This window comes from Myodes glareolus, chromosome 9, assembly GCF_982192425.1.
Source record: "Myodes glareolus chromosome 9, mMyoGla1.1, whole genome shotgun sequence".
Classification (NCBI taxonomy): domain Eukaryota; kingdom Metazoa; phylum Chordata; class Mammalia; order Rodentia; family Cricetidae; genus Myodes; species Myodes glareolus.
The window spans coordinates 57,284,032-57,311,220 of NC_142034.1; the positions used below are offsets into that span (position 1 = coordinate 57,284,032).

The 27,189-nt window shown below is 46.5% G+C and overlaps 1 protein-coding gene across 3 annotated transcripts; it reads right to left on the reverse strand.

The window, feature by feature from the left end:
• Positions 1-6,569: 6,569 nt before the first annotated feature.
• Positions 6,570-25,312, reverse strand: Tmem238l (transmembrane protein 238 like). 3 transcript variants are annotated; one of them, XM_048448272.3, is made up of 3 exons: positions 24,813-25,311; positions 23,284-23,392; positions 16,235-17,158 (listed from the first exon to the last, which is right to left on the reverse strand). In XM_048448272.3, the coding sequence occupies exon 1, from the start codon at positions 25,151-25,153 to the stop codon at positions 24,914-24,916; it is 240 nt and encodes a 79-aa protein (XP_048304229.1). In that variant the 5' UTR covers positions 25,154-25,311; the 3' UTR covers positions 16,235-17,158; positions 23,284-23,392; positions 24,813-24,913. The 3 variants fall into 3 exon arrangements, with proteins under 3 accessions (XP_087766642.1, XP_048304229.1, XP_048304228.1); XM_087910516.1 differs by lacking the exons at positions 16,235-17,158; positions 23,284-23,392 and adding an exon at positions 6,570-6,753 and having other exon boundaries at positions 24,813-25,312; XM_048448271.3 differs by lacking the exon at positions 23,284-23,392 and having other exon boundaries at positions 24,813-25,306.
• Positions 25,313-27,189: the final 1,877 nt, after the last annotated feature.

Here is a 27,189-nt window from a genome sequence, read left to right on the forward strand (position 1 = left end):
GGTTAATTTAAAATGTAAGAGTTAGCTAGTAGCAAGCCTGAGCTATATTGGCCAAGGATTTATAGTTAATAATAAGTTTCTGTGTGGTTGTTTGGGAACTGACTGGCGGGACAGAAAAATGCCTACAGAAAGGTTAAGAACCACTGGCCTGGTCTCCTGAGAAGGGAGTCTCAAGTGGAGTAGTTCCTGGATCAGTTCAGCCTGCGGGTATGTCTGTGGAAGATTGTCTTAATCGTTGATGGGTGTAGAAGGGCCCAGTCCTGTGTGTGGCACTGTTCCCTGGGCATCTGAGTCCAGGCTGTATAAGCACCAGCCTTTAAATGGTCGGGCAGTTCCTCCATGGTTTGCCCTGCAAGTTCCTGCTTTTGATTTCCCCCAGTGATGGACTGTGACCTGGAAGCAGAAATAAACCCTTTCCTCCCCGATGTTGCTTTGGATCATACCAGAGTGATTTTGTTACAGCAACAGAGAGGAAACCAGATCATAGATTTTTTTTAATAGAATAAAGGAAAAGAGAATGTATAAATATGATTGCAACGTGAAGTGTAAAACTAACAGGCAATAAGAAGGCATCGCAGGCCAACATAGTGAGGTTCTGTCTCAAACACAAAAATGAAGAAGAAAGGAAGCATGCTTTGGAGCCATCTTCTGTCACAGACGCGGACGGCAGCATGCGGAAGAGGAAGGACAAGGTAAAGTCAGAGTGCCAGGGAGGGGAGGAGGAAGTGTTGTCTTGTCCAACAGAAAGCGCAATGTGTGTCCAAAAGTGAAGAAAAGACCTCTAAGTGTGCAAATTTGTCAAGTTCACTTACTAGTCAAAAATAAAAATGTTACCATATAACCACAATCCTGTGATCTTCCCACGACAAACTATCAGCATGGCAAAAGAAAAAAAAAATCAAGTATAAAATGGTTACTAGGAACCAACACTTCTTTCATGCCTCCCCCCCAAAAAATTCTATTTGTCAATCTTACACATGTTAACTCCTAATTTTATGACTGGTCCCTAAATAAGACTTCCTCAAACCAAGGTACATACTCCAATAGAGTTTAATGGCCTGAGCTGGGGCCTTCAGAAATGATCTGACAGTGAGGTCCGTTTGATCCCACGGTGTCCTTTTGTCATAGAGATAAGATGGGGACAGTTTTCCTAAACAGACCGTCTGCTGCACAGCCCAGGGGAGGCATAGCCCCTCCGCGCTGAACAGACTTCCCCAGGCCTCTTATCCCAGTTTGTTCCTAGGTTGTGAATGCCTGTTTGTGGACTTTCCACTACGATGTGGCCTCCTTCAGGCTGGGGCTGTTTGTTACTCACCAATAGATCCTATCCTTTACCACAGTACAAACATGTGTGAGTGTTATCGGCACGCTGTTTAGTTATAAAGCCAACACCAGAGTTTCCCATATTTGGGAGTGACAGAATTTCTGCCGTGTGTTGTCTGCTTGTGATTGCTGCAGAGTAATTTTGGGCAGTCCGATCTCTGCAGCCTCAGTTCCCAACTCTGTGCCCAGCAGCAACACAATAGGCATGGTGGGAATATTTGCACCGTAGGTGTGGGCAAATCAGAGTTGTGTTTCTGTTTTTTGACATTTTTTATCAGCACATCATGGGTTTTTGCTGAGTTTCTGGTCAGTGTTTGAGAACTGTTGACTTCGGGTCAGCCAACGGTGGCTTGAGGGTCAAATCCAACCTGTTGCTCGCTTTTGTAACTCCCATGAGCTGTGTGCATGTGTACATAAACTTTTCAAAGTTTTGTAAAAGAAGAAAGAGGAGGAAGAGGTACAAAGAAAAGAGAAGAAAGAAGAGGAAGAAGATGAAGAGGCGAGGGTAGAAAGAACTAATAATGCAGACAGTGAACTGTTTATCATCTAGCCTTTTTGCTGACCCCTGATCTAGGGAATCTTAACTCTGGTTGCCCCTAATTAATATCACCATGGAGAGCTAGGCATTCGTTATTGTGTCTGTACCCCATAATGCCTGAGGTGGGGGTTCACTCTTCTCTCTCTGAGGGCCAGGTCTCTTGTCTCTCACCTCTCTCACTGATTCTCCAAACTTGTCTCTGGTCCAGTTCCAGTCTGGTCCCAGATACCATTGAGTCTCCCGTGAGTGATTTTTTTTTTTTTTTTTTTTTTTTTTTTTTTTTTTAGGGCTGCCATGAATTCAGTCATTACCTCATCTGGAAATAAGTGAGCAGAGAAGGTGAGGGCCACAAGATGGGGGCGGGCATCTGGGTGACGAGAACCACTGATAGCTGAGCCTTGCTCTGCTCACCTCTCTGATGGTTGGAACCCACAGAAGACGCGAGACAGAAATATTCCTATTTTGGGTTAAAACAGGTAGGTCAACTTGTTAATCTCTCAGGGCTGTGCAGGGAGGTGTACTTCAGAGTCTGGTTTGAGTATGCCTTGAGTCAGGTACATCTCACTGGGTCAGGAATGTCTCTCTGGGTCGGGTAGGTCTCTCTGGGTCAGGTACATATCTCTGGGTCGGGTAGGTCTCTCTGGGTCGGGCACATCTCTCTGGTCAGGTAGGTCTCTCTGGGTGCTCCAAGGAAGGACGGGCGGAGGACCTTGGAAGATGCTCACCTCATCTGTTTGTTTTGAGGAATGATGACAAAAAAATGTGGTGAATTATTTTTAACCAACATACCAGAGTCAATTATAGCTCTAGGCATTAAGGTAGAGGACACACTTGGAAGACTATCATTGCTCAAGAATGTGTGACCCTTCCTGGGAGACACGTCTAAAGCCTGCAGCAAATTCTTTTGAATTTATCCTACGTTGGTAACTTTCCTTTGATGATAGGTTACTTTGAATAAATAACCAGAATTCAGTTGGGATGAAACAGATTTGCTTAATGGTGAGGCAAAAAGATGATAACTCATTTTAAAACTAGGAACTTAAACATTCCCATGGGCAATGTAGCTTAGTAATTATTGAAATTATGGATTGTGGAGCCGGGTAGTCTGGGTTTACAGCCAGGTCTATCACCTGCCAGAAACAAAAATAATATTGATATGTGTGTATACATATATATATATATATGCATATATATATGTTGTCAGTGTTTTTTCTTTAGGCATTCTATGTATTTCAGGGTGATTTGGTACTTATGTTTCTAATGGTTAATGATGTTGAACATGTCTGGCTTCCATATAGTGAACTTTGGGAAAATGTATATTCAACTATTTCACTCATTTCAAACCTTTGTTAATTAGTGCATATATTTCTTGTCTTAAAAAAGATGTATTATTTTTTTATTTTATTTTATTAAGATGTATTATTTTTAAGATTATGTGCATATGTATGCATGTCTATCTGAGTGGGAGTATGTACACAAGCACAGGTGCCCATGAAAGTCTGAGGCATTGGATCCCCTGGAGCTGGAAATGCAGGTGGTTATGAGCAGACAGTCCTGTGCGGGTGCTGGGAACTGAACTCAGGTTCTTTACAAGAGCAGTATTTGATCTTAACTACTGAACCATCTCTCCAGCCACTGGTAAATTAATTAATTTTAATTAAAATTAAAATTTTTAATTTTTAAAAAAATTGTCTTGGTGACTTGACTTTTTATCATTCTATAATATTCCTTTCCATCCCTGAAAATTCTCTTTGCTTTTTTTTGGTGTGTGTGTGTGTGTGTGTCCCACTCTCTGAGTCAGTCTAGCCTGAACTCTTGATCCTCTTATCTTAGGTTCTCGGATAACATGTGTGTGCCACCATGCCTAGCATATTCTCTTGGTTCCTACATTAGCTTTTAGTCTTCCTGAAATTCAGCTGGAGTTGCCCCAGAAAGCTGAAGCAGGGGAGTGACCAAAATCTGTGTTCCCAAGGGCCCTGACAAGGGGCTGGCTAGGACGCCAAAGGCTGAGGCACGAAATTGAGAGTGGCAGGTGACTGTAATCCCAGATACTCCACGGGTCTCTGCAGGAAGACTGTAGATTTGAGACCAGCTTGAGTAGTTTTGTGAGAACTACTACAGTGTGGGTAGGGGCTGGTCCTGGGGATGTAGCTCGGGGGTAGAGTGCTTCCTAGAGTGAGTGAGACCCTGGCTTCCTCTACCTCTAATGTGGAGGAGGGTGCAAGAAACACTGATGCCAGGTGGCCTGTGCAAAATATCTGTAAGAGGAACTAATTTACAGAGTGTTGAACCTTATCACCATGATTGACAGGGAGAGAAAGGTTTGTGCTAGCTAGCTAGATCTTCAGTGAGGGGGTCAGTATAAATAGTTTTGAAAAATTATTACTATTATTATTGTTAATGTATGTGGGTGATGTGTATGTGGGTAGACACATGTCACAGAACGTGTGTGGAGGTTGGAGAACACCTCTGTGAACTTGCTTCTCTCCTCCCACATGGACATGGAAGCCGTGATCGAACTTGGGTCTTCAAGCTTGTGCAGCAGGTGGCCTTACCTGCAGAGCCATCTTGCCAGTCTCAGTGTGGAGTTTTTACGAGGACTTGAGGAATCTGGGGTCAAGGCTGAGGCCATGTTTTTCCGTCCAGAGTTTTGGGCAACCACTTTATTACCTTTATCAGTAACTGGGGTGTTGGAAGCCTGGGCACGGGTTTGAGCCTGCTGGGAAAACGCCACAGCTGGCCAAGTCAAAGCGTAGAGCTGTTAAGCCACCCTGTGATTTTATTCAGGAAACAGAAAGTGGGTGAAATCAGGCTGCCTTCGTCCATTAGTGCAGCCTCCACCTTTCTTTTGGTTATGTTTGCATAGCCTGTGTTTCCCCATCCGTTTGCCTCTAACATACCGATATCGTTGTGTTTGAAGCGAGTTTCTTGTAGATAGCATATAATTGAGCAATTGCGAATATTCCACCTGGGTAATCTCTGCCTTGTAATTTGCGTGCTGGATTCAGGCCTATCATTTTATTGTTTGTTTTCTTTTTGTCCTTTGTTCTCCCATTTGCTCTCTTTTAGTGAGCTCCCGTGCGTGTGCGTGTGTGTGTGTGTGTGTGTGTGTGTGTGTGTGTGTGTATTTTTCCCCTTGGTGGTTGCCTTAGAGGTTACAATGTAACTACTATGGTCGCTTGTTCTTTATTAACTTAGGATGGAGGGCATTTAGAGGTTTATGCGGGTGCCATTGCTCTCCCCTCATGCTGGAGGGTCTTAGATCTTATACCCATAGACATCAAGCATATCACCAACGGCTTGAGTTACTCCAAGTGAGGTTTGTCTGCTCAGCTCTGTTATTTTATTGTTACGTCACACTGAGCTATATGTGACTATAAACAAGACACAAGAATGTGCAAACATTTTAAAATTTATTATATTTCATATGTATGGACGTTTTGACTGCTTGTATGTATGTGTACCATGTGTGTAGTTGGTGCCTATAGAGGCCAGAAGAGGGTGTTGGATCCCTTGGAAGTGGAGTTACAAATGATTGTGTGCTGTCATGTGGGTGCTGAGGACTGAACCTGGGTCCTCTGTAAGAGCAGCTAGTGCTCTTAACCACTGAGCCATCTCTCCAGCTCCTCTAGGGCAAATTTCAATGGCATTCCTGGAGCAGGGGTCAACAAGAAAATACTATCATTTTATAATTGATTTTGAATCCTCGTTAGCAGAAATGGGGGCACTTAGGAAAGCAGGGAAAATGTGTACAATGCAGGAGAATTGTGAGGGAATGGGGTGTCTGGGGGAGACTGGGGATCTGATTACATGGAGGGCAGGCTGAGGGAAGAGAGTTTTTGAGAGATGGAGTCTTTCTGATTGCCTTCCTTTGATATCCAAAGTAGGAGCCATGGGACCCCGTAGGAGTCACCTCATTATCTTGGCCTTTGTTTCCCTAAGAGACAGTGTACATGAAGGAACATATGTACTTCTTGCATGGTGGTAATTGCTCTTGCCATGGAAGTCTTCCTGTGTGCAGTTTGTGATTTATCAAAACAGTTTGTTTAACTAAAAAAAAAAAAAGACAGAGGAAGACTCAGGAGCTGCCCCTTACTCGTGGCTGTCAGCCCCTGGTGCACATCAGTTTCCAGATTCCTGTGGCATGAGTCTGCTGCCTGCCTGCAGAGATTCCAGCTCAGCTGTCAGCTGAGTGTGGCTAGCTAGGCAGATCCACTGAGAGCTATCAAACGAAGAGTTTTTTCCCTGCTGGTTACAAATGCCCACCAACGCTCTGACTTTCAGATCTCTGTGAGGGTAGCTGGGCAATCTCAGCGATGCCAAAGAAGCTCCCCTTTCCTCCTCTCCATGTCTTCTTTTCCTCTTTCTTCTAAAGGATTTTAAAAATTTAGTGAATGTGTGGTTGTGTCTCACACACACAAGTGCAGGAGATGCTCTTACCTGCTAAGTCACCTCTCCAGCTCCAGATGCTGTCTTTTTGAAATCGTTTTTGTTGGGGCTGGAGAGATGACTCAGTGCTTACGAGCGCTGGCTGCCCTTGTAGAAGACGCAGGATTAGTACCCAGCTCCCATCTGGTAGCTCACAACCATCTCTAACTCCAGCTCCAGGGGCACCCGATGCCCTCTTTGGGCCTCTGTGGACACCGCACACACTCTGTACCTAAAATCCATATACACAGAGAAACTCATAAAATAAAACAAGCAAATATTTAAAAATAAATTGCTTTATTTGGACACTTTTTTTGCAGCCACAAGGTGAGTAGCAGAGACATCATTTACTCATGCATAGCGTTCATCTCGGAGCCTCTTAGCATTTGCAAGTCCTTCGGTGTGTCTCTTCTCTCATTCTTCATGTTGATCATTTTATTTCGGTTTTCCTCATGAGTCTGTCTCTATTCATGGATCAAAGATTCAACATTTGGTTATCTTGATTTCACCTATTCTTTTTTTTTTTAATAATAATTGCTTCATGTATTTTGTTGGTGCAAGAAGGTAAATCCTGTCCTTGTCACCTTATGCTGGCAGAAGCTGGGTGCCTGTGCGTTCCCTCTAATTCAAACTCTCTGATTTGGGTGCAGTTGGAATTCTTTGGTGGGACGTATTAAAATGCAGACGGTCTGCCCAGCAATATGAAGCCTGGGAAATGGGCAGAGATCTGCCTCTCGGCGCATGTGCTGACTTAATATGCCCTTTCACCTTTCACCTGTGTCTAAGTGTGCTTTGTGGATCTCAAAGTGCTCTGGCATCAGATTGCTGGGTTCCATCCTGTTTCTCCTTGTCACTAACTGCAGTCCAGGACAAGTTCCTTCATTTCTCTGGATCATCTATCATAACTTTTCAAGGTTATGGGAAGAGAGATAACGCATGGACAGTGCTGACACAGGATAAAAACTTAATAGATATGGATTATTATTGCATTGTGTTATCTTTCCTGATAGCTCCAAGGGCCCGTTTTACAAATGGAAGTGGAAAGGGGACTGCAGGGACAGTCATTTGGCTAGCAAGTTGCAAAGCTAAAGGTGGAACCCAGGTTTGACCTCTAGTTCAAAACTTTCTCTACCTCGGTTGACTGTGACTTTTAGGTGGTTACTGGGCAAGGGGGAGAGGGTGTGTGTGTGTGTGTGTATGTGTGTGTGTGTATGTGTATGTGTGTTAAAGACAGGAAACAATCTTCCCCTTCGCATGAGGTTCAAGCCTGCCACTAACTTTCAACTTTGTGGGCATTACTTCCATACTGTGGTGTTTGACGTCATGCCAAGTCCTGAACTTTAATCCGAATCACAGTTTCCGTAATGGGTCTGATTGATGGCTAGTTTTCATTCAGGGACTCAAACATAAGTGTGAGTGTGTCCAGGGGCTGGGCAGGAATCTGGCTTTATGATCTGCTTCCTTTGCTATGCCCTTTAGTTCCAAAGCCCCTTGTTTGTCCCAGCACAGCACACTTAAAAACCTGCCTAGTGCAAAACTGTTGATAATACTGAGCAGAATCTGTTCCTGGAGAAGGTACGCGGCGGGCACACAGCCTCCAGCCACTCAGCTTGAGCCCTGAAGCCTGAGCTGCCCATTCCAAGCAATACACCTTTCATTCCCTTTTCAGTCTGTGTTCACTTGTGAGCGTCAGGGCTTGTGAAAAAGCAGGGTATCATTTTTTTTTTCTGTGTATAACAACAGGGTTGAACAAACTCATTTCAGTGGTTATGAAGACAATGAAAACTCCCACCGTGTTAAGTAGAGCAGGAGGAATTTGGGATGAAGGACAGTAAAAAATTAGACATTATTGATTTAATACAGAATGGCTGTGATGGCTGATAAGTGTGGAGTTAATCAGGATTCTTCCTGATTGGAATCAATCAGGAATTGATTCTTCCTGATTCTTCCTGATTGTCCATACACGAGGAAAGGGTGTGGACAGTGTGATTTCTAGGTGTTCATCATTATGGCACTGGTCTAAGGACACCTGTATAATTGACCCCTGGCATTGACTTATATCACTGATAAATGAGAGCAAAGATAAAGGAGGTTCATTTCAGAAGTCAACTTCAATGTCTTGGTTGTAGCCCTTGCCCCTGTGGGGAGGCCTTGTTGGCACCACCAGCATAATTGCTTGAATGTGGCTGATACCTTCCAGTGGCTTTGGAGTCCAATATGTGTTTTGAGTGGTTATAGTTCATGGACCAGAAGTTAACTCCCATAATACATCTGGCTTATGTGAATCTCCATTCCTCGCTTTACGTATTTGTATATTAAATTAAAATACAATAATCAGGAAAGGAAAGGGGAGAAAAAGAGAATGTTTAGAGTTCCACCCATTTCAGCGATTTTCAACTGTAGGAGGAGAGCCTGCTTGTTTGTCCTGGCCTCCTGGCTAGCTTAGCCCCGAAATAACCACACAGAAACTGTTTTAATTAAATCACTGCTTGGTGCATTAGCTCTAGCTTCTTATTGACTAACTCTTACATCTTAATTGAACCTATTTCTATTAATCTGTATATCACCACGAGGTCATGACCTACCAGCAAGGTTCTGGCATGTCTGACTCTGGCAGTAGCTCCATAGGGTCTCCCTGACTCTGCCCTTCTTTTTCTTCCTCCCAGCATTCATTTCCGTCTTCCCCACCTACCTAAGTTCTGCCCTATCAACAGGTCAAGGCAGTTTCTTTATTCATTAACCAAGAAAAGCAACACACAGACACAAGGACCTCCCACACCACCACCACTTAACCTGTGGGTCATGACCCACACAGGGGTTGCATATCAGATATTTACGTTACAGCTCATAACATTAGCAAAATTACAGTCATGAGTCGCAACTAAATAATTTTAAGATTGAAGGTCACCACACACGAGGGACTATAGTAAAGTCTCTGCAGCTTTAGGACTGTTGAGAACCACTGACCTCAGTCTTTCTGAACTCTGCCATATATGTAACCTTTGCTGAAGTCCTTAAACCATGTCACATAGCATGCTTCCATGCCTGTATCCTCTGAAGAACATAGAGCTGGCATTGACACCCCTTTGTGCTCAGCACGGCAAGACTCCTGACTATACAACTTTACCAACATGGTTGGTTGCCTAGGAGATCCTCATCCATCTCTGGACCTTTGCTTTCACCCAGCGAGGAAGAATGGAGTAAGCCAGGGACCAGGCAGAGTGGGTTTTAGGCCACCTGTGTCTCATTCTCACGTGGGAAACATGGAGTTGGGACAAGAGGAACGCTTCTTTCTTTTCCCCCCAGGGGCATTAGACATGGCTGGGCATACCTGACAACCTGACAGACACCCACGTGAGACTGGCAGACAATTGTTGCCTTTGGTGACATTCCTTCTCAGCTGTGCAAGTGGCCCATGTCACTGAACTGGGAAAAGGAAACTCACAGGCAAAATGATGAGAATTTTACTTGAAAATTTGGACATAGTTTTGAAGTACTGAACACACACAAAAATATTACAGAGTGAAAGTTAACATGCAAGAGGGATAGGAAGGGATTGGAGGGTGGGAAAAGTGGGCAGGGGAAATTTGATCCAAGCATGTTATATACATGTATGAATATTAAATAAAACTGAGAAAGTAATAGGAAGTTGACATTCATACAGGTTTGCAATAGCGAAAGAAGATTTTGGACTTGGTATTTGGAGGCTGGTCTCTCTCAACTCCGTGCCCGAAGGTCGCTTCTTTCCTGTCACCGAGAAGAGTGTGGTACACTTCTGTAAAACCAGCCATTAAGAGGCTGAGGCAGGAGGATTGTGGGTTTCAGAGCAAGCCTGTGCTATGCAGTAAGACCCAAAGGATGTGCTGGTTGACAAGTGTATTAAGCGAGAGAAGGAAGAGGTGGGGTCACCTAGCACCAAGCAGGAGCAAACTCTGGTCCCCACTGATGGATCTTTCCCCTAGCTACACTTTGCTGGGCAAGGCTTTGCAGGAGGAAGTGGGTACATCAGTCTCTAGAGACTTGCTCGGCACTGTGGCAGAGCAGCCGGGCCTTGAGATTGCCGTGGTGGGGAGGGACTCTGGGGACTAGTTCTGAGCCAGATAACCACATAACTTTCATCCTCAGCAAGTCTGAATGACGAAGACAAAGGAAGGACTTTGCAAGAACTGGAGGTAATGTTTGTACGGGGTCCCTTTGGGAAGGCTAAGCAGAGCAGCAGAGCCTCCAGTACAAACTTCACAGATGCCAAGCTAATGCTGGCCTTGCTTATGAGTTGAAATGGAAGGGAATGTGGGGTTTGGGGAAGGGGTCAAAGTCCTGAGCACACTAGTGGTGGTGATGGGGAGAGCGGCGAGTGGTAAGAAGAGCTAAGAAGCATTTAGTCTCTGATTTTTTTCACACCGCCCTTCTCCACACAGGCAGCCGAGGGCTGAAATCTCTGGTTTCATTTGTTCTTCACACAGCCCAAGGGATTTATGGGGTTATAATGCATTACTTTAAATGTTTCAAAAATGCTAATGGAAATCCTCATACGTCTGTTTTTCACTTTTTGCATACCCGGTTATGGATGGGTTTGATTAATAAATCATGGGGAGATGGATTAATTATTCCATAATGATTACTGTCTCTTTGGCAGACAACATATTTCCAGACAAGAAGGATGGGGGAGGAAGACTAAAGGAGGATTTTGATGTGATGATGACTAGGTTGGAAACTCACACAGCACCGGAAGGATGCTCTCCTTCTCGGAACTTTTTCCAGAAGGGGGACGACAGCGCACTGAGTTGCCTGGCATTGTGTGTGTGGTAGGATGGGAGTGATGGGGACAGAGGAGGTGCTAGATCTTTTTGTCCCCATCTCTACAGACTCAAGGAGTCATTAGGTAACAATAAAAGATAGCTCACGCCCTCCTGAACAAATGGGGAAGCCCTAACAATGCCTCGTTCTGTTCATCTCTATTCACTTCTCTCTCAGTTTCTCTCACCCACGATTTTTTTTTTTGTTCCCATTCACCACCCATTCTTCTTGGCATCTTCCCCTGAAGCGTCTCACCCCTCAATGGCTCGACTCCCTTTCTCTGGCTTTTCCCCTTCTTTTCCAAAGGCCCAGGCATCTCTCCATGAAGACAGTAGGAAGCGGTCATCCATACCTCCTGCTCTCTGGCTGAGAGATCAGTTGTGCGTGACATGGGACAGTGTGGGCTAGCCAGGATGTGAGGTTCCCCATGGCTGAAAGAGCTGCCAGGGGTTAGATCATCCTGGCTTGGACTCCATGTGACAGAGAGCAGGACAAAGTTTATGCTCCTGTGCCCAAGGGGAGTGGAGAGGGCATACAGTCATACACAGGTCAGCTCTTGGGCAAATGTTAAATTCCACACCCCAAACCAATCAGGACAGAAGTTCTCATTCCCAGAGCTAGGGTCAGAGTCTGGGATCTGGCAGCCCTAATAAACCATGTTCACCCACCTGTACTTGATGGTCTAGATAAAGACACTTACTAGGGAAAAGCCCAGAAAAGAAGATATATTCAATGTGACTGCATAGGGAAGAGCAAAGAGGTCTAGTAACATCTCCCACGACTCATCGAGTTCATTTTTCAGGTCCTAACATGAGTTTTATATTGACACAAAAGGCCGGATGTGTGTATAACTAACCAATCTCCATTGACGTATGGTCCTCCCCATCACCACTTTTTCAACTCCAGTCTCTTCTGCCAAAAGTCTGCCAAACTGTAAATGTCCCTCAGCCAGCCTTCAGCCTTTTCCTTCTCCCAGCAGGAGGTTCCTGGGGAATTCCACTTCCTTGCGGGTCAATTGTCTTAATTGGCTGACAGCCAAAGAGAGAAGCACATTTGTATGTAGAATATCTTCATTCCTACCTGGGCCATTCTATTCCAGGACTTGAATCCACCTGACCTGAGTCCACTGGAGGATGTATTGTCCGCTTATCACGGGACCCTACTTCCAGAGCCGGTCATTCAATAGCTATGGGACAGGGGCAGGGGACTGACCACATTGATTTGTTTAGGACCAAGGGTTCCTAAGACACATAACTTTCAACACTGGAGCCAGGAAAGCCCCTAGAGGGATAGAGAGTTGGGCACCCTATGGAATTAGAAATTTTGCATTTTTATCAAGATCCCAGGTGAGGCAGCTGCTGCAGGTCCTCTGACTATACTTTGAGAGGAACTACTTAAGTATTCCTAGGTAGCTTCAGAGGCCAAGAGCTGAGGATTGTGGCCTTGGAGTCTTCCTCAGATGACAGGCTCCGAGCAGGGCAAGAGTCAAGCCTCCAAGTGCCTTCGGCCAGGAAGTTGTGTGTGTCCTCAGGGAAAGACAGCAGTAGGGTTGGGGGCTGATGGAAGAGGAGGACTTGTGGCTAAGATGGGCTCAGGAGTGGGAGGCCATCAGAGCCAATACTGTATGTGGGGGTATGCCCTAGTGGATATTGTCTGGGGCTCCTCACTATGGATTAGGCCAGGGTCTTAGGAACAAGGGAAGAAGAGTAAAGAAGAAAAAGGTTTCTGAGGACTGGGCTAGTGCTGAAGCAATTGGTTTGGGAAAAGAGCTAGGAAGGAAAGCAGATCAGATGCAGTACTTAAGCTGTGAACGTGGGAACAACGTGCTGGCTATATCTACTTATTTTTCTTTGCTGATTTAGGGAGTTTGGGGACAGCATGCTGTAGGCCACGATGAACAGCAGGGGCAGGGACAGAATGGATCCTCCTTACCCCTAGAAGTTATCAACTTCAAATGCTGAAGAAACTTCCAGTGTCTGGACCCTGGGTGGGCTGTGGCCAGCTATTACTACTGGTTGAATTAAAGTGAATACAAATACAAGAGTTTAGGGCTGTAAAGCCAGAGTCAGGTGATGTCTTTCTGGAGGCTCAGCAGCTGCACCTGAATCTACTAATATTTTAATTATAACCTATGACCCCCACAGTCTCTCAGTTAGTGCCCCGTCAGCCACTCAGGCCGTGACCTGGTGGAGCTTTCAGTCCCACGGTTCTCAGCTCTGCCACGGCCACCATATGTAGGTTTAAGTTAAGTCTCTATCATTCTATTTATCAATAAGACACAGGAGTCAAAGGTTGGGGTAAAAACCTGCTAGCTCAGAGAGGCTGAGTAGCAACTAGCTGACCTTGCTTTTTGGCCAGAGACACCTTAAAAGACACACCTCCTCCCTCGTCCCAGAACCAAGAAGAAGCTCAAACTCCAGTCCTCACCCTTTCCTTCCTGTGTGTCTTCTCTAACCTCATTGCTGCCTTCTCTATGGCCAATTCCAGGCGGCCAGTCACCGGTTCTATCCCCGATTCAAGATATAACTATATTGGGCAGCCTTGGGAGCGTCAGTGTGTGATAAATATATCCCGCAGCAGACAGGTACCACCACGGGAATCCATTTATTCAGCGCTCGTATATGCCTAGAGAGCTTTCTCACAGAGCAAACTTGGACATCTTAGACCCATAGCCAGATACTGGGATTCTGAGCTTCCTATCCCGGTGTCTCCGACAAAGGCAGTTTGGCTATCACCCTTGTTTTTCTGGCTGGCCTCTATCCTGGTGTCCCTATCCTGCCAGGAAAGTTGTGGGAGTCTTGGAGCAGACTCTGCAGCACATGAACAGATTCAGCTATCTGCTAGTTGGCACTTACTGCTTCGTTTCTCTGCCAGACGATCACTATGTCTCCTGAACCGATACAACCCAAGTGTGTGCTGGATGAGGACCCAGTAGTGTCCTCAAAGAATAAACACGGATCCTTGATGCGGGAGGAAGCAGAGCAAGCTTAGAAAACGTCTGTTTCCCTAAACGCTCGTACTTGTCTTTCCAACTCTATTGCCGGGCTCTTTGGCCTTTTGTGCAGGTAACATTTCTGAACCCACCTCAACCGTAGCAGAGTTATCTTGCACACTAGCCACAGGGAGCTTCCCTATTCCCTCCTATGTAATTTCACTGAGAAATGAGTTGAATCTAGGGCACTTGGAGGTAACTGGTTGGGAGTGAACCATCTTTCCCTCTAGAATGTCCATCTCCCCCAGGCTTTGTGGGCTCTGTGAAGACGAACACCCACCAAGTCTCAAGAGGCAGGGGCTACTGATTTTAGGTTTGTGGAAAAACCCAGCTGCCCTCCCTAGGAACCTACTGTAGTGTGAGCAGTGATGAGAAGAGCCAAGATGGAGGCAGATCAGACCTAACGTGGCTTAACCCCTGCCCACCCCACCCCACTGCTGTCTCCTCCTCTCTCTTCAAGCCCTGGCCACAGGATGAGCACCTATGCATTCAGCATTCTGGCATCTGGGGTGACACAGAACCGTGCGGCGTCCTACTCATTCCCTGGGGCAAAGCACAGCCAGGTTGATGCCTGAGGTGTGACTCGCCTGCAGCATGAATCTGCCTCAGTTCCCCTGGCCTGAGCTGTTTGCTTGCTTGTTTCTGCCTGAGGTTCTGTGTGACTGGAAAGAAACCAGCCAGCCACTCCCTGAGGGAAGAGAGTACTTAACTGATGGTATAGAGACCTAGTCTGCAAACCTAGATCTGCCACTTTCAACAGCTTGAACTTGGGAGAACTGCCTCACATGTGGGTTTCGCTCTCTCCAAGATGACTAGGGTCTTGGGGATCTTTGCTCTTCCGTGTGTCATGGGCACTAATGGCAAGAGGAGGCACCCGAAGTTTTACTAGGAAGCCAGAGTCTTAGACACTCTCTACACTCACTGAATTTGAAGCTGCATTCAAGAAGATTCCCGACAGTTGAGGGAGCGTGGCTCCACAGTCTTCTTTAGCCTTTGTGCCTGAGCGTTTGTACCTTCAGGAGTCTCTGAGCTTTGTCCCTGCAGATGTGCAGCTGTGGACTGAGCTTTGCTGCAGAGGAATTTTCCCCAGTTTCCATAAGTCCTGTGGGCGCGTTTCCCCACCCGTTTCTCTCATTTCCAGGATCTCATTCTCTGTGAGTCAACATTTCCTTCTATGATAGTCTTTGAAGGGCTCAAGGGATAACCTTATCACAGATTGCTGGACACTTGCTGTCCAAGTCCATGGTCAGATGCTCCATCCTGTAAAAGCATCTGCTTACTGGGAAGATGATTCAAGTTAATGTCTTCTAAGTAGATCCAGGATGTGTGTATGCACCCAACACCCTTCATCTTGCCATTCTCAGACCAGGAACAAGGTGGGGGGGGGTCGACAAAAGAGTGCAAATAGCATCCGGGACCCTGCAGTGCGGGCTTTGTGTGAGGTGGGAATCTCAGCTCTGTCTTTCTTTGGTGCGAACATATGCTCTGGGCTGAGTGTGAGCCTAGTTTTTCCCCTGTGAGTGCAGAGGAGGCTGTTGCTGAGCGAGAGCCAGAGACTGCATTTGGTATCTAGTCAAAGAAACAGAGACTGGCCCCATTTCTGGAATTAAATAACAGCAGCAGCAGCAGCAGGAACAACAACAAACAAAACGCCCAACAGTGCCGGCCGCAGGAAGACAAGTTGCGAGGATTCCAGCATGGTGTCTTCCTAAGGACGTTGATTACTGGCCGTATCCCTTACTGTGATGACGGCAGGACCTCAAGTAAGAGCTGGTCCCTTCCGGCTATGAGGTCAGCTCCCCCACACAAATTCCCAACTGAGACAATTGATAGGGTCACGGATGAAGGAGGTCAAGGAAGGTTCTGGATAGAAGGACAATCTTTCTTTTACTGGGGTGTTCTTTCATCACATCTGTTCATGTTTCTGAGTCCATTCCTTGAACTGAGAAGCCAAGCTGCTAGCTGAGCCCAGAGATGCCAGAAGAATCCACAGGGCGGGGCTAAACCCTGTGCTCTGTGCGTTCCCTTCAGTGAGCATTGCGCTCAAAGTAGACTTCTGAGGTAAATACATAGGAAGGCAGTGCTCTAAAGCTGAGGGGACGGGACTGGTTGGCCGTCATGCAGACTCGGAATCAACAGCATGTCACATAACAACATACCCATGTATCCATGTCTTTATTTAGGCAACTGACCCATACCATAAACGATATGGGACAATTTCAAGGAAACATGTACATTTAGGGCATAATATAAATACAAAGTGCAAAATCAGACCATGGGAAACATAAATTAGTGAGCAGGTCAGCCCGGGTTGCCAAACAGAGCACTTCTCTCCATTTGGCCCAGGAATAGTGGTCTTCAGGAGATACTGGAGTCAGGCTGTATTGGATTACATGTAATTTAGGCTAGAAATACAGTCTTGTCCTTGAAGTCATGAACAACACACAGACATCACAGAAGAAGCCCAGAGCACTTGTCAAAATAAAATGCCTGAAGGTTTCAGTAGACCTGAAGCTCAATGTGAGCAGCCCCATGATCTGGCTCTTTCCTCCCCTAAGCGGGCCTGTGTGAGCGGTGCCAACATGTTCATCAGGACGGAGAGTCCCCGGCATGCACTTTAGCTGTGCATTCATGATTCAGTATCCATGTTGGACTCTGCTTCCGTGTGTCCCCTGAGTCATGGGATGAAGGGGAGCCAGGGGCTCAGAGTCCAGTGACCATCAAAGGGATATACATGGAAGCAGTCTTACATAATGAGTGTTCAAGGGTGACCTCAGCCGGGTGTCTGTGCTTGATTCCAATGGGCAGTTCTTTGAAAGAACTTTGACCAGAGGCTTTCTTGCTATCAAAGTCTGTAGCAGAATGGTTCCTATACAAGCCCCATGGGTGGAGCTTCATGGTTTCTCAGTCCCTCACAAATTTCTGAAATGGTGACAGCAGCCTCTGTGGGTTGGTGCAGGATGCTTGGGCTCCAGCTAGGGCCCTGGTAGTCACAGTCATTTGTGGCTGTCCTTGTGGGTGATGTGAACGCTTCATCATGGCAGCATCTGGGTTGCTCTTGGATACTATCAGCGGATGCACTGCAAAGAGAGCACATCTTAATTTACTTCTTCTGTGCTAGACAGGCCTGTGCTAGACAGACCTGTGCTGGACAAAAATAGACGAGATTCAACAGCCACACTTGGGTCTAAGTCCCAGTGCTGAGGTCTCTCAACACCCACCAAATTTTCTTGGGCTACTGAAAACAAATCAGAGACCTGGAATTTTTCCACCTACCAAATGGAGGTTTGAGTCCTTTATTCTGACTTGGAAGCAATGAAAATAAGTGATTGATTTAGCTGCTTACATAAAAGATACTTATCAAATATTAACTCCTTCAAGACAAAGCTAACGCTATGTCTTGGGCTTTTGATTCTACTCCCTCCCGCATTTCCAGAGGTCCATCTTGGCGTAGTCCTCTCCACTCCCTTTCCTGTCCTCTGCTCACCGTCTCATTCAGTTTCCTATATCCATCTCCTCTAAGGGAATCCTACTCCACCAGGCCATTGTCCTGCCTCTTCAATCCCATCACCAAACACTTGGATGACCGCTCTGTACCCAGGCCTTGGGCGTTTCAACAATCACTGCAGAAGGAGCACTCATCGGGTCTTTCCCAGCTGTTTACTGATAAAGGCTCATTGCTGAGACTCGTCACCTTTCCTGAGGCTTCAACATTCTCAGTAGCTCTGAAACGTACCATGGCCAGTCCCCGGTGCTGGCTATCAGGTCTTTCTTTGTCCTCCTTGCCACCTTCATCGTGACGCTCCCTAATTATTACTGGGAACTTCACTTGGGCTACCCAAGCAGCATTTTCCATCCCATCCTCTAAGTGCAGGCATGGCCCATAGCTCTGACCTTGCCTCACATGGGAAGCATCAGTGACTTGGCTAGACACTTGGCATACTTTTTACAAAGGGCCAGGTGATGTGGGATTCTCCTCTGTATGCTGTAAATACCATTGGTTGATAAAGAAGCTACTTTGGGCCTATTGCAGCATAGAACAGGGCAAGGTGGGAATTCTAAGCAGATAAAAGAGGAAAGAAGGCAGAGTCAGGGAGATGTTATATAACTACCAAGGAGAAAGACACTCACAGGAGCCTGCTGGAATCTTGCTGGTAGGCCAGGACCTCATGGTGATGCACAGGTTAATAGAGATGGGTTAATTTAAGATATAAGAGCTAGCTAGTAATATGCCTAAGTTATTGACCCAGCAATGTCTTAATTAAAACAGTTTCTGTGTGATTATTTCAGATCTGGGCAACCAGAAACAAATAAGCAGCCTCTGCTTATAGCCAGGTAGTCAATAGTTTAGACTTTTTAGGCTATCTAGTCTCTGTTTAAACTATTCAACCCTTCTACTACTCCATAAAGCAGCCAGGGGTAATACCAGAAGTCAAAGAACTAGCTAAGAGCCAATGAAGCTTTACTTACAAAAGTAAGAGGCAGGCCAGATTTGGCCAGAGGCTATATCTGCTGATGCCCAGTCATGTAGAAAGAGTATGAACTAATGCAGATGCACAGGGTTTCATAGTTTAGCTCTATTGAATTGCTCAAGAAGGTTAGTCACTATGCACCTTGTCATCTTTATCTGTGAAGGGGACCAGTGGTGACCATGATGATGATAATGATAGTGATGATGATGATGATGACGGTGATAGTAATGAGGAGGAGGAGGAAGAAGAGGAGGAGATCCATGATACTTTTCTCAAAGCATAACTGCAGTTCTTTGGAGCCTGGCCTGGAGTCTTAGTGTTCCTTACACACGCCCATTCTCCCCCAGAGTCTGTAGTATTCCTTTCCCCCAAGCCTCTCCTCCCTTTACAATTTCATCAATAGTCATACCTTCAATCCTGCCTCCAGCTCCATGTCGGATCTCTTTTCTGAGCTAAGCAATACACATACTCAACCCCAGTTGAGCAGTTTTGCTCATATACTCCATTTGCTCAAACTCTCTATGTTTGAGAGAAAAATGCATCATTTTTGTCAAACATGGCTTCTCCTGACCTCTCTTGTCACAGGAATGGTGATACTTTCTGAGCCTTTGCTATAGCATTCCTCTGCAGCAGAGCAAGACCGTCCCTTCTGTTAGGATGTCCCCATCTCCTCCAACTCCCTTCCCAGAGTCATCGTTTCTCTCCAAACTGTTCTTACTTAACACTTGCACTTGGGGGGTGTTCCCCCCACCTTCTAACTCATTGCATTCACGCTGCTGAGTTACTCTTCCCAAAGAATGGGGGAAATGGCCATTCTCCAGTCTCTAATGACAACATCCCCACCCACATTAAGCATCAGAAGCCCCACTAAGTGTTAAGAGTCCTGGATGGACGACATGGAAGACCCCTAAGTCCAAAACATCTATTTAACCTACTCAGAGATCCCTAATTTTTTTAGTCTCTAAGTCTCTCTCCTTCCAGGCTAATCTTGCCTATGCCATCTCTAACTGCCAAATTTGTATCTGTTTCTCAGGGCCAGGGCAGACATCTGAATCTCCCTGTGGTTGGATGCATGACCCTTGTTTTCAGTTAGGGGCTCTGCGCTCACTCCAGCTTTCAGAGCCTGCACAAAGCTGGGCTTATCTCCCAGACTGCACTTTCCTGGGTACTTCTGGGAAGCAGTGTGCACTTGCAATATCTCTCCCCTCAGATTAGAAATCCCTGGGGAGACTTAAGAGGTGCTTGGCTGTTCACACAGTCCCAGTACCATGTCTGTTCCAGGCATGGGCTTGCTGAGCAATTGTGGGTGCCCTTTTACACAGCTAACCTTTGAGCCGGCATAGCAGCAGCTTGGGCAGAGGAGAGAAAGTATCTGCTTGAGACTGCAAATGCAGAGGAACAGGTTTCACTTTCCAGGGCTCAGGGCCTTGAGCATTGTATATCTTTGAGCCTTGATGGCCGAGTAGCAAGTGTGGGTGATAGTTCCAAGATGGATGTGAGTAAGTGTGATGGAAGCCATAGGATATTTGTGTGCAATGAGGAAGGGATGTATCTATATGTGTGTAGTATATTCATGTGTCAATATGGTGAAGGAGGCGATCTGGGAGCATGTATGTGTAGTGTATTGCTAGATGGTAGGATATGTGTTGGAAGTGAATGAAAAGGCAAGGGAGTGTGTGTGTGTGTGTGTATGTGTGTATTTGAGGTGGGAATTATCTTAGATCCTATTTGCAAATAGACAAGAGTCTTCACCTGACTTTTCCTGGGGACTTATCTTTATAGGATGTGCCCAAGAAATAAAAAAGAAAAAATAAGAAAAAATAAATAAATAAACAGAGAGCAAACAACCTGGAAACACAGTGGCCAAGAGATAAAAATCAAAGCAAGGAGGTCTCACTTTGTACACAGCTGGGCTATAAAAACAAGCCAGTCATTCCAGTCATTTTGAAACTTTCTGGGCAGCCTTTGAAGTTTAGCACCAACCACCCGCTGCCCCTGGAGAAGAGAGGCACACTGCAGGCTAAGGGCTGGCAGAGCAGCCAGGCCGTGACTCTGCCCTGCAGCAGACCAGGAATGTAATTTTTTAGCCCCGGGGCAGGGTGGATCAGGTCCTATCAACTTCATCTCACCAGCCTCCCAAAGATGTGGGAGGGGATGTGGCATTGGCCTCTGAACTCAGGAATCTGTTTCTTTCCCCCTGACCCCACTCTGAAAGCTGAGAACTGGCTAAACCAGTTACAACTTCCATAAATCATAAATAAAGTTGGTGATTATACTGAGGCCAAAGGTTGCAGAATGCAAGGGAATTGACAGCAATGATCTTGGAGAGATAGTGTTGGGCACCAGAGGAAATGTCCAAGGAAAACACTACTTATTGGTGTTTTTGTTTTTGTTTGTTTTTTGAGACAGTGTTTCTGTGAAGCTTTGGAGACTGTCCTGGAACTAGCTCTTTTAGACCAGGTTGGTCTAGAACTCACAGAGATCCACTTGCCTCTGCCTCCCGAGTGCTGGGCTTAAAGGTGTGCGTCACTATCGCCCGGCTGGAACACACTACTTCTATGCAAGTTCGGTGGTAAAGCTACTGAAGAACCAGCATCCTGGATGAGTAGACCGTGTGGACTGGCACTGGGTTCCTGTTCTCTCACTCTGCCTCACACTCCTGCTCCCTCTGGGGATCTTTGACTTATGCTACTTGATCAAAGATTCATTGCAAAGGGAAGGGCAATGACTTGTCCAAGGTCATAGAAGTGCACATAGCCCCACAGTAAGCGAGCAGCTTCTGGGGCAGAAAGGCTATGCTCTTAGTGGGGACCACTCTATTGCAGGGATGGAGAGAAAGGTCAATGGTGACCCGGTGGCTTTGAAGGCCTCCTTATATACAGACTTTGAAGAATGGGAATGTGAAAGTGCTCTTGGAATGACTTCTGCTCCATGGAGAAGCCACTGGGTAGCCCCAAATCTGAAAATCTAGATGAGCCTGAGTCAAAACCTGCCGGCATCCGCTCCCATTGCCACCCACAACAAAACAAAAGTAGGAAAAACGAAACACCCTCTTAACACCTTAAGAATTGATCACGCTGGGTCTTGTAATTAAAAAAAAAAAAGCGGTGTGTGAGAGAAAGACGCCATGAGACAGAGTTCACGTGGAGGGGTTTTTATCAGGGGAAAGGGAACGTAAAAAGAGGGAAGGGGAGCGGGGTGGGGACCGGTCTCTGGGGACAGGAGCAGCAGAAGAGCCGAAAGAGGCAGAGAGAGAAGGGGAGAGACAGAATGAGGGAGATGGGAGGTGGGCAGGGCTCTTTCAAAAGGGAGCGTAGTGAATGTGAGCAGGAGGTGCTCTTAGTGGCTACAGCTGAGGACATATCCTGTCAGGGCAGGATGCATCCAAGGGCAGGCCAGTACAGATGCCGGAATGCTAACACTGGGGATGCTGCTTTTTTGCCTAACATGCCTGAGGCCCTGGTTCCTGCCCCAGCATCACAGAGGCAGGATTGGTCCTAATCTTTCAGGAGTGTCTACTGGAAAGGAAGGTTCCCCTACTGTCCACTGCCCTGTGCCAGCCATCAGCACGATGACAGAGGCTTGGCTGATTGCCTGCCCTTTGCCTTGTTTAACCACTACCAGCAACACCCTTCGAGGTCGAGATCATTCCTGATGATTCTATCTCCTGTCTCTACTCTACAGACTTGGAGACAGGTTTGCGGAAGGGAGGTAACTTTCCCTAGGTCACACAGATAGGAAGAAACAATACAGGACTCAAGGCAAATGGTGTAGAACTTCAGCCCTGTCTTGGCTATTGAACTACATTTTTTAAAGTAAATTTGAGGGGCTGGAGAGATGGCTCAGTGATTAAGAACCCTGACTGCTCTTCCAGAGGACCTGGGTTCAATTCCCAACACCCGCATGAAGCGAACAGCTGTCTGTAACTCCAAGATCTGACATCCTTACACAGACATAAATGCACTTAAGATAAAAATTAATGAATTAGCTAAAAATAAATTTGAAACTATATTATTTAGTGTGTGTGTGTGTGTGTGTGTGTGTGTGTGTGTGCGTTAGCAAGTGTGAAAACATGCGTTGGTGCTGATGTAGAAGTCAGAGGACAACTTACAAGGGTCAGTATTTCCCTTCAAGTCGTTGAGTCTCTGTGGTTGATCTCAGATCATCAGACTTAGCAACAGGTGCCTTTTCCCACTAAGTCATCTCTCTGGTCTGGGATTATTACACTTCTGTTGGACACAGGACAAGGAACCCAGTGCTGGACATGTCAAAACTCTGACACAAATTCTTATCACTCTGTGTGTTGCGGCTAGGATAACCTTTTGGAGGTAGATTCAGTTGAATCAAGACAAACCCCTGCTCATACAAATCCACTGCTACCTTACTTCGATTAGAGGCATGACCAACATGCTTAAGAAGGCCCTTGGAGTCTGGGCCAGACTGAGCCTTTGCCTCCTCAGCCCTTACTCTTCATCCTTCTGCCTTCTTGCTCCTTTTTGAACTGTGCCAAATTTATTCCCTCTCCTAATTAAACTCCCCTTTCCTGGGTGCTCAGCCTGCTACCACCCCCAGGAAGCCTGTGGCTCCCCTTTCCAGGTTAGTTTCTGTTGGATGCCCCCGTCCTTCCTAGTCCTCAGCTCACTTTGTTACTGTACTGTTGCTAGTTTGTGTGGCCAATGCCTGTCCCTCTCACCTGACAGTGAACTCCCTGATCTTTACAGCATCTCTCTTACCTTATCTCCTTGCCTGACTCATTCCCATGGTACAGCAGGCAAACTGGAACCTTCCTTGCTCTACAGCTTCATGATAGAAATCACGAACTGATTCTTAGCATGGCCAACTCTGAGGGACAATCACAAATTCCAGGTTTGGATTCCAGGTGGGCTTGAATGGTTAACAACAACATTTAACACTCATGTGAACCCAGTCATTTGCAAAAAGCCACTTCTGCCTTACCACTTTCTGGCCTATGTAGTGAGAGCAGAGAATAGTATCCTCATTTCTAAGGTTAAAAATGCAGAGGCTCTACCTGAGCCTCTACTCAAAGTCACCCAGTTAAGGGATGTGGAACCCCGATGTGGATCCTGGGGGGTTCTGATGTCTCCCTTCTCTTCTCACCTACCAATATGGATCCTGGAGGTTCTGATGTCTCCTTTCTCTTCTCATCTACCGATATGGATTCTGGGGATTCTGTATCTCTTTTCTCATCTACTGGTGTGGATCCTGGGGGGTTCTGATGTCTCCCTTCTCTTCTCATTTACCTTTGACTCAATACTCTGCTCTATTCTCACAGCTCTGGGGCCAAATGTAGACTCCAATAAAAGAGAGAATCATTATTTCCTTCCTCCATCTTAGCAATGACCTTTGCTCCCTTACCTCCTAATCAAAAGGGAGTGTCAAGCTGCACCCACCTGCGGAGGAGGGTGTAAGAGCAAACTGACCAGGGCTCCCATGTCAGTCCCCTGGGAATAGGACTCCATCTGACTCTGGGTTGTAATGTCCAGCCCAGTGTTGTTTTCTGGTTTCACTCCTGTGCCCAAATCTTACAGGTAGCTCATATGCTGTTCCATGCAGTCAACTGAGTCCCTTGCCTAGCTGCGACATACGACTTGGCCATTGAAAGCTCAAAGCCAGTTTTTAGACTTCAGGACCTCTGAGGCTGGTCTACGCACGTATGTTTGTTTTATGTATTAGTCTTTGTGAGAAGCAGGAAAGGGGCAAGTCTAAGGGAAGCCGGCTCTGTCCCACCTGTCAGGTGCAGGAAGGAAGCGAGAGAGAAAGGCCATTCTGGATGGTTCTGCTCTGCTTGCTCCCACACAGCCCAGCTCACACCCCCTCAGGCACACAAGGCCAATAGCAGCTGCTGGGGGACTTTCCATACTTTCTTCAAGCTAGAGCCAGCCCCTGACCCCTCTGTACAATGGGGAGTCAAGACGGACTCTTTTCTCCCATGTTCTATACTGAAGGGATAAAGGTCTTGTGTGTGTGTGTGTGTGTGTGTGTGTGTGTGTGTGTGTGTGTGTGTGAAGTGGAATCATTAGGGCCTGTTAGAAGGAGGAACATAGAGAAAATGATCCCTAAAGAGAAAGCATCCATTCCACGTTGTCCTGGCTTGCCCATCACAACATTAACGTGAGACTAGACATACAGAATTCTCAGCTGAGGCTCAGTCATCCACCCACCTGCCCATGCCGTCCTGGCCTGTTCCTGCCTGTCTGAGCCTCCTTCACCCCCTTGCTAGGCAGGTCTTGTGTGCACTCACCTTGTCCCAGCAGAGCATTCAGTGTAGGGGGGCTTCATGTCCAGGTGGCTCCAGGTTCCTAGCTGCATACGCCACCTGCATCTCTCTTGTCTGTGGCCACACTAGAAGTCCAGCTTCTCAAGAGGCACCTCAACATTGAAGGAATACCAGGCAAGCCAGAACAGTAGGCTCAGGGCCAGGATCAGAGCCCCTGTGTAGACCAAGAAGTCCCAGTAATTCAGTGTGGCGAAGATCCCCACCAGCAAAAGCACCAGGCCCACAGCGTCGCTCAAAAGAGCCACAATGAGGAAAAATACACAGCGCCCGAGATGGCATCTTGTACAAGGTCTGCCCAGGAGCATTGCCCAGGAGCAGCGGGAGGAGTCCAGCTGCGCTCCTGGGGGTGATTTGCATGGGAGGTGGCAGTCCTGTGTTGTCTCTCCCTCTGGGTGTGAGCAAATGCATGAGCTGGTGCGTCTTGGAACAAGGAGGAAGTCCACGTGGGTCCACCTTTATGAGCCTGGCAGCCAGTGGGGCAGGATATTTCTTAACTGTTTCACGGTTCAGGAATGATCCCAGCCCAAACAATATGACATCGCCGCTGATTGGACTGGCCCTTGCTGGGATCAGCAAGACTACATGGCTGAGAAGTGAACCTCCGCTGGATTTGCAGTCAGAGGTCCTGTGACCCTGGAAGAGGATGCCGCTCTTGTTCTCTGATGTGAGAGTCAGCCAGCCTGAAGGCCCCGAATTCCTGAGAATGGAGTCCACACCTACTGTGAGAGTGCAGGGCTTGCCTTCTCCCGTGATTTCCGCCCTCCTCTTCCTGGTAGGAAAAGGAGGGATTTAAAAATTAATCACATTTGTTCTTTGTTCATTTGTGAGTTTTTTGTTCTGTTTTACTTGCTTTTTTTCTTTATTTTTTTATTTTTTAGTTTTTTGAGACAGGGTTTCTCTGGGTAGCCTTGGTTGTCCTGGAACTTACTCTGTAGACCAGGTTGGGCTAGAACTCCACAGAGATCCTCTTGCTTCTGCTTCCTGAGTACTGGGATTAAAGGCGTGTGTCACCACTGCCTGGCTCCTATGTATTTATAATAAATTCTAAATTATTGAATACCCTGTACCCTGTTATCTCTCTCACTCCTGTCGCCCCTTCCCCAGATGGATAAGAGCCGGTTGACACCTGTAGATTTGGAAATGGTGCTGTAAGGGTTGCTTGTTCAACACTAGCCAGTATTGTGTTTGCCTTTTGAATTCTCTACTCGATTTCTGAAGGGTGTAAGTTCCTTAAAATGATGGACAGGAGAGATAAGAGCAGATGGGGAGGTGGAGAGACGGAGAAAGGATAGGGTGAGACGGTTCTCTTCCTTCTGTCGGCACTGTATTCAGTATGAGCCAATGACACCAAGCACGAGCCCAAAGGTCTTTGCCCGCTCCAGTGACTGTTTCCCACACCAACTAGTTCTTTACTTGTTTAATATCTCATGGTGGATGATGCCAATCTGCCCATACAGATTTTTTTTTTATCATGGTGGTTACTTACAAGATGAACAAACTGAAGATCACATGAGAGAAATGCATAGCCCAGTCCCCTCAGCAGAGTCACACAGGTGAGCATGGCTCTGTCCCCATTCAGGGGGAAGCCTCAGATGAGGAACTGACTCTTTCCAAGCTTCGGTTTTCCCACACAGACGAAGTAAATAGTTTCTATTCCCCATTTTCCACAAAGAATGAGAATAAAGAGAAGGTTCTCATTTAGTTCACGTCGTTTTCTATGTGTAAAATAAGCTTTGAAGGGAGAGAAACTTGCAGGAAACTGTTGGGGAAGGAGAGTGGAGGCACAACACAAGCCAGAGATTTCAGGATCCAAAGCACCTTAAGATTTGATTCAAGGGGGCTGGAGAGATGACTCAGAGGTTAAGAGCACTTCCTGCTCTTCCAAAGGTCCTGAGTTCAATTCTCAGCAGCCGCATGGTGGCTCATGACCATCTGTAATGAGATCTGGCGCCCTCTTCTGGCCTGCAGCCATACATGAAGGCAGAACACTGTATAACACATAATAAATAAATTGTAAAAATAAAAATATTTGATCTAAGCCACGTAGCCAAATTGAAGCATCCCAAAGACAGAAGTACCTGGAGTAAGCCTCTGGACCAGTATTGCATTCCTTTTATTATACCCTCAGGGACGGCTCACCCATGTGGGATGCCTCCTTGCTGGGGAAGCCAGGGCTCTTCCATTTGTCACACAAAGAGTGATGGCAAGTAGACTCCTCTGCTGTGGCTGTGGCTGTGCGTGGCATGGCTGACGCCTTCTGGCCAATCTAGCTGTATACAGGTTCTTTCTCTCTCTCTCCCTCCCTCTCTCTCTTTCTCTCTCTGTATGTGTGTGGGGGCGG

What these genes read in the sequence shown, in the direction of transcription:
- Tmem238l (XM_087910516.1), bottom strand. Translation starts at nt 25,153, where the DNA reads ATGCTCCTGGGCAGACCTTGTACAAGATGCCATCTCGGGCGCTGTGTA.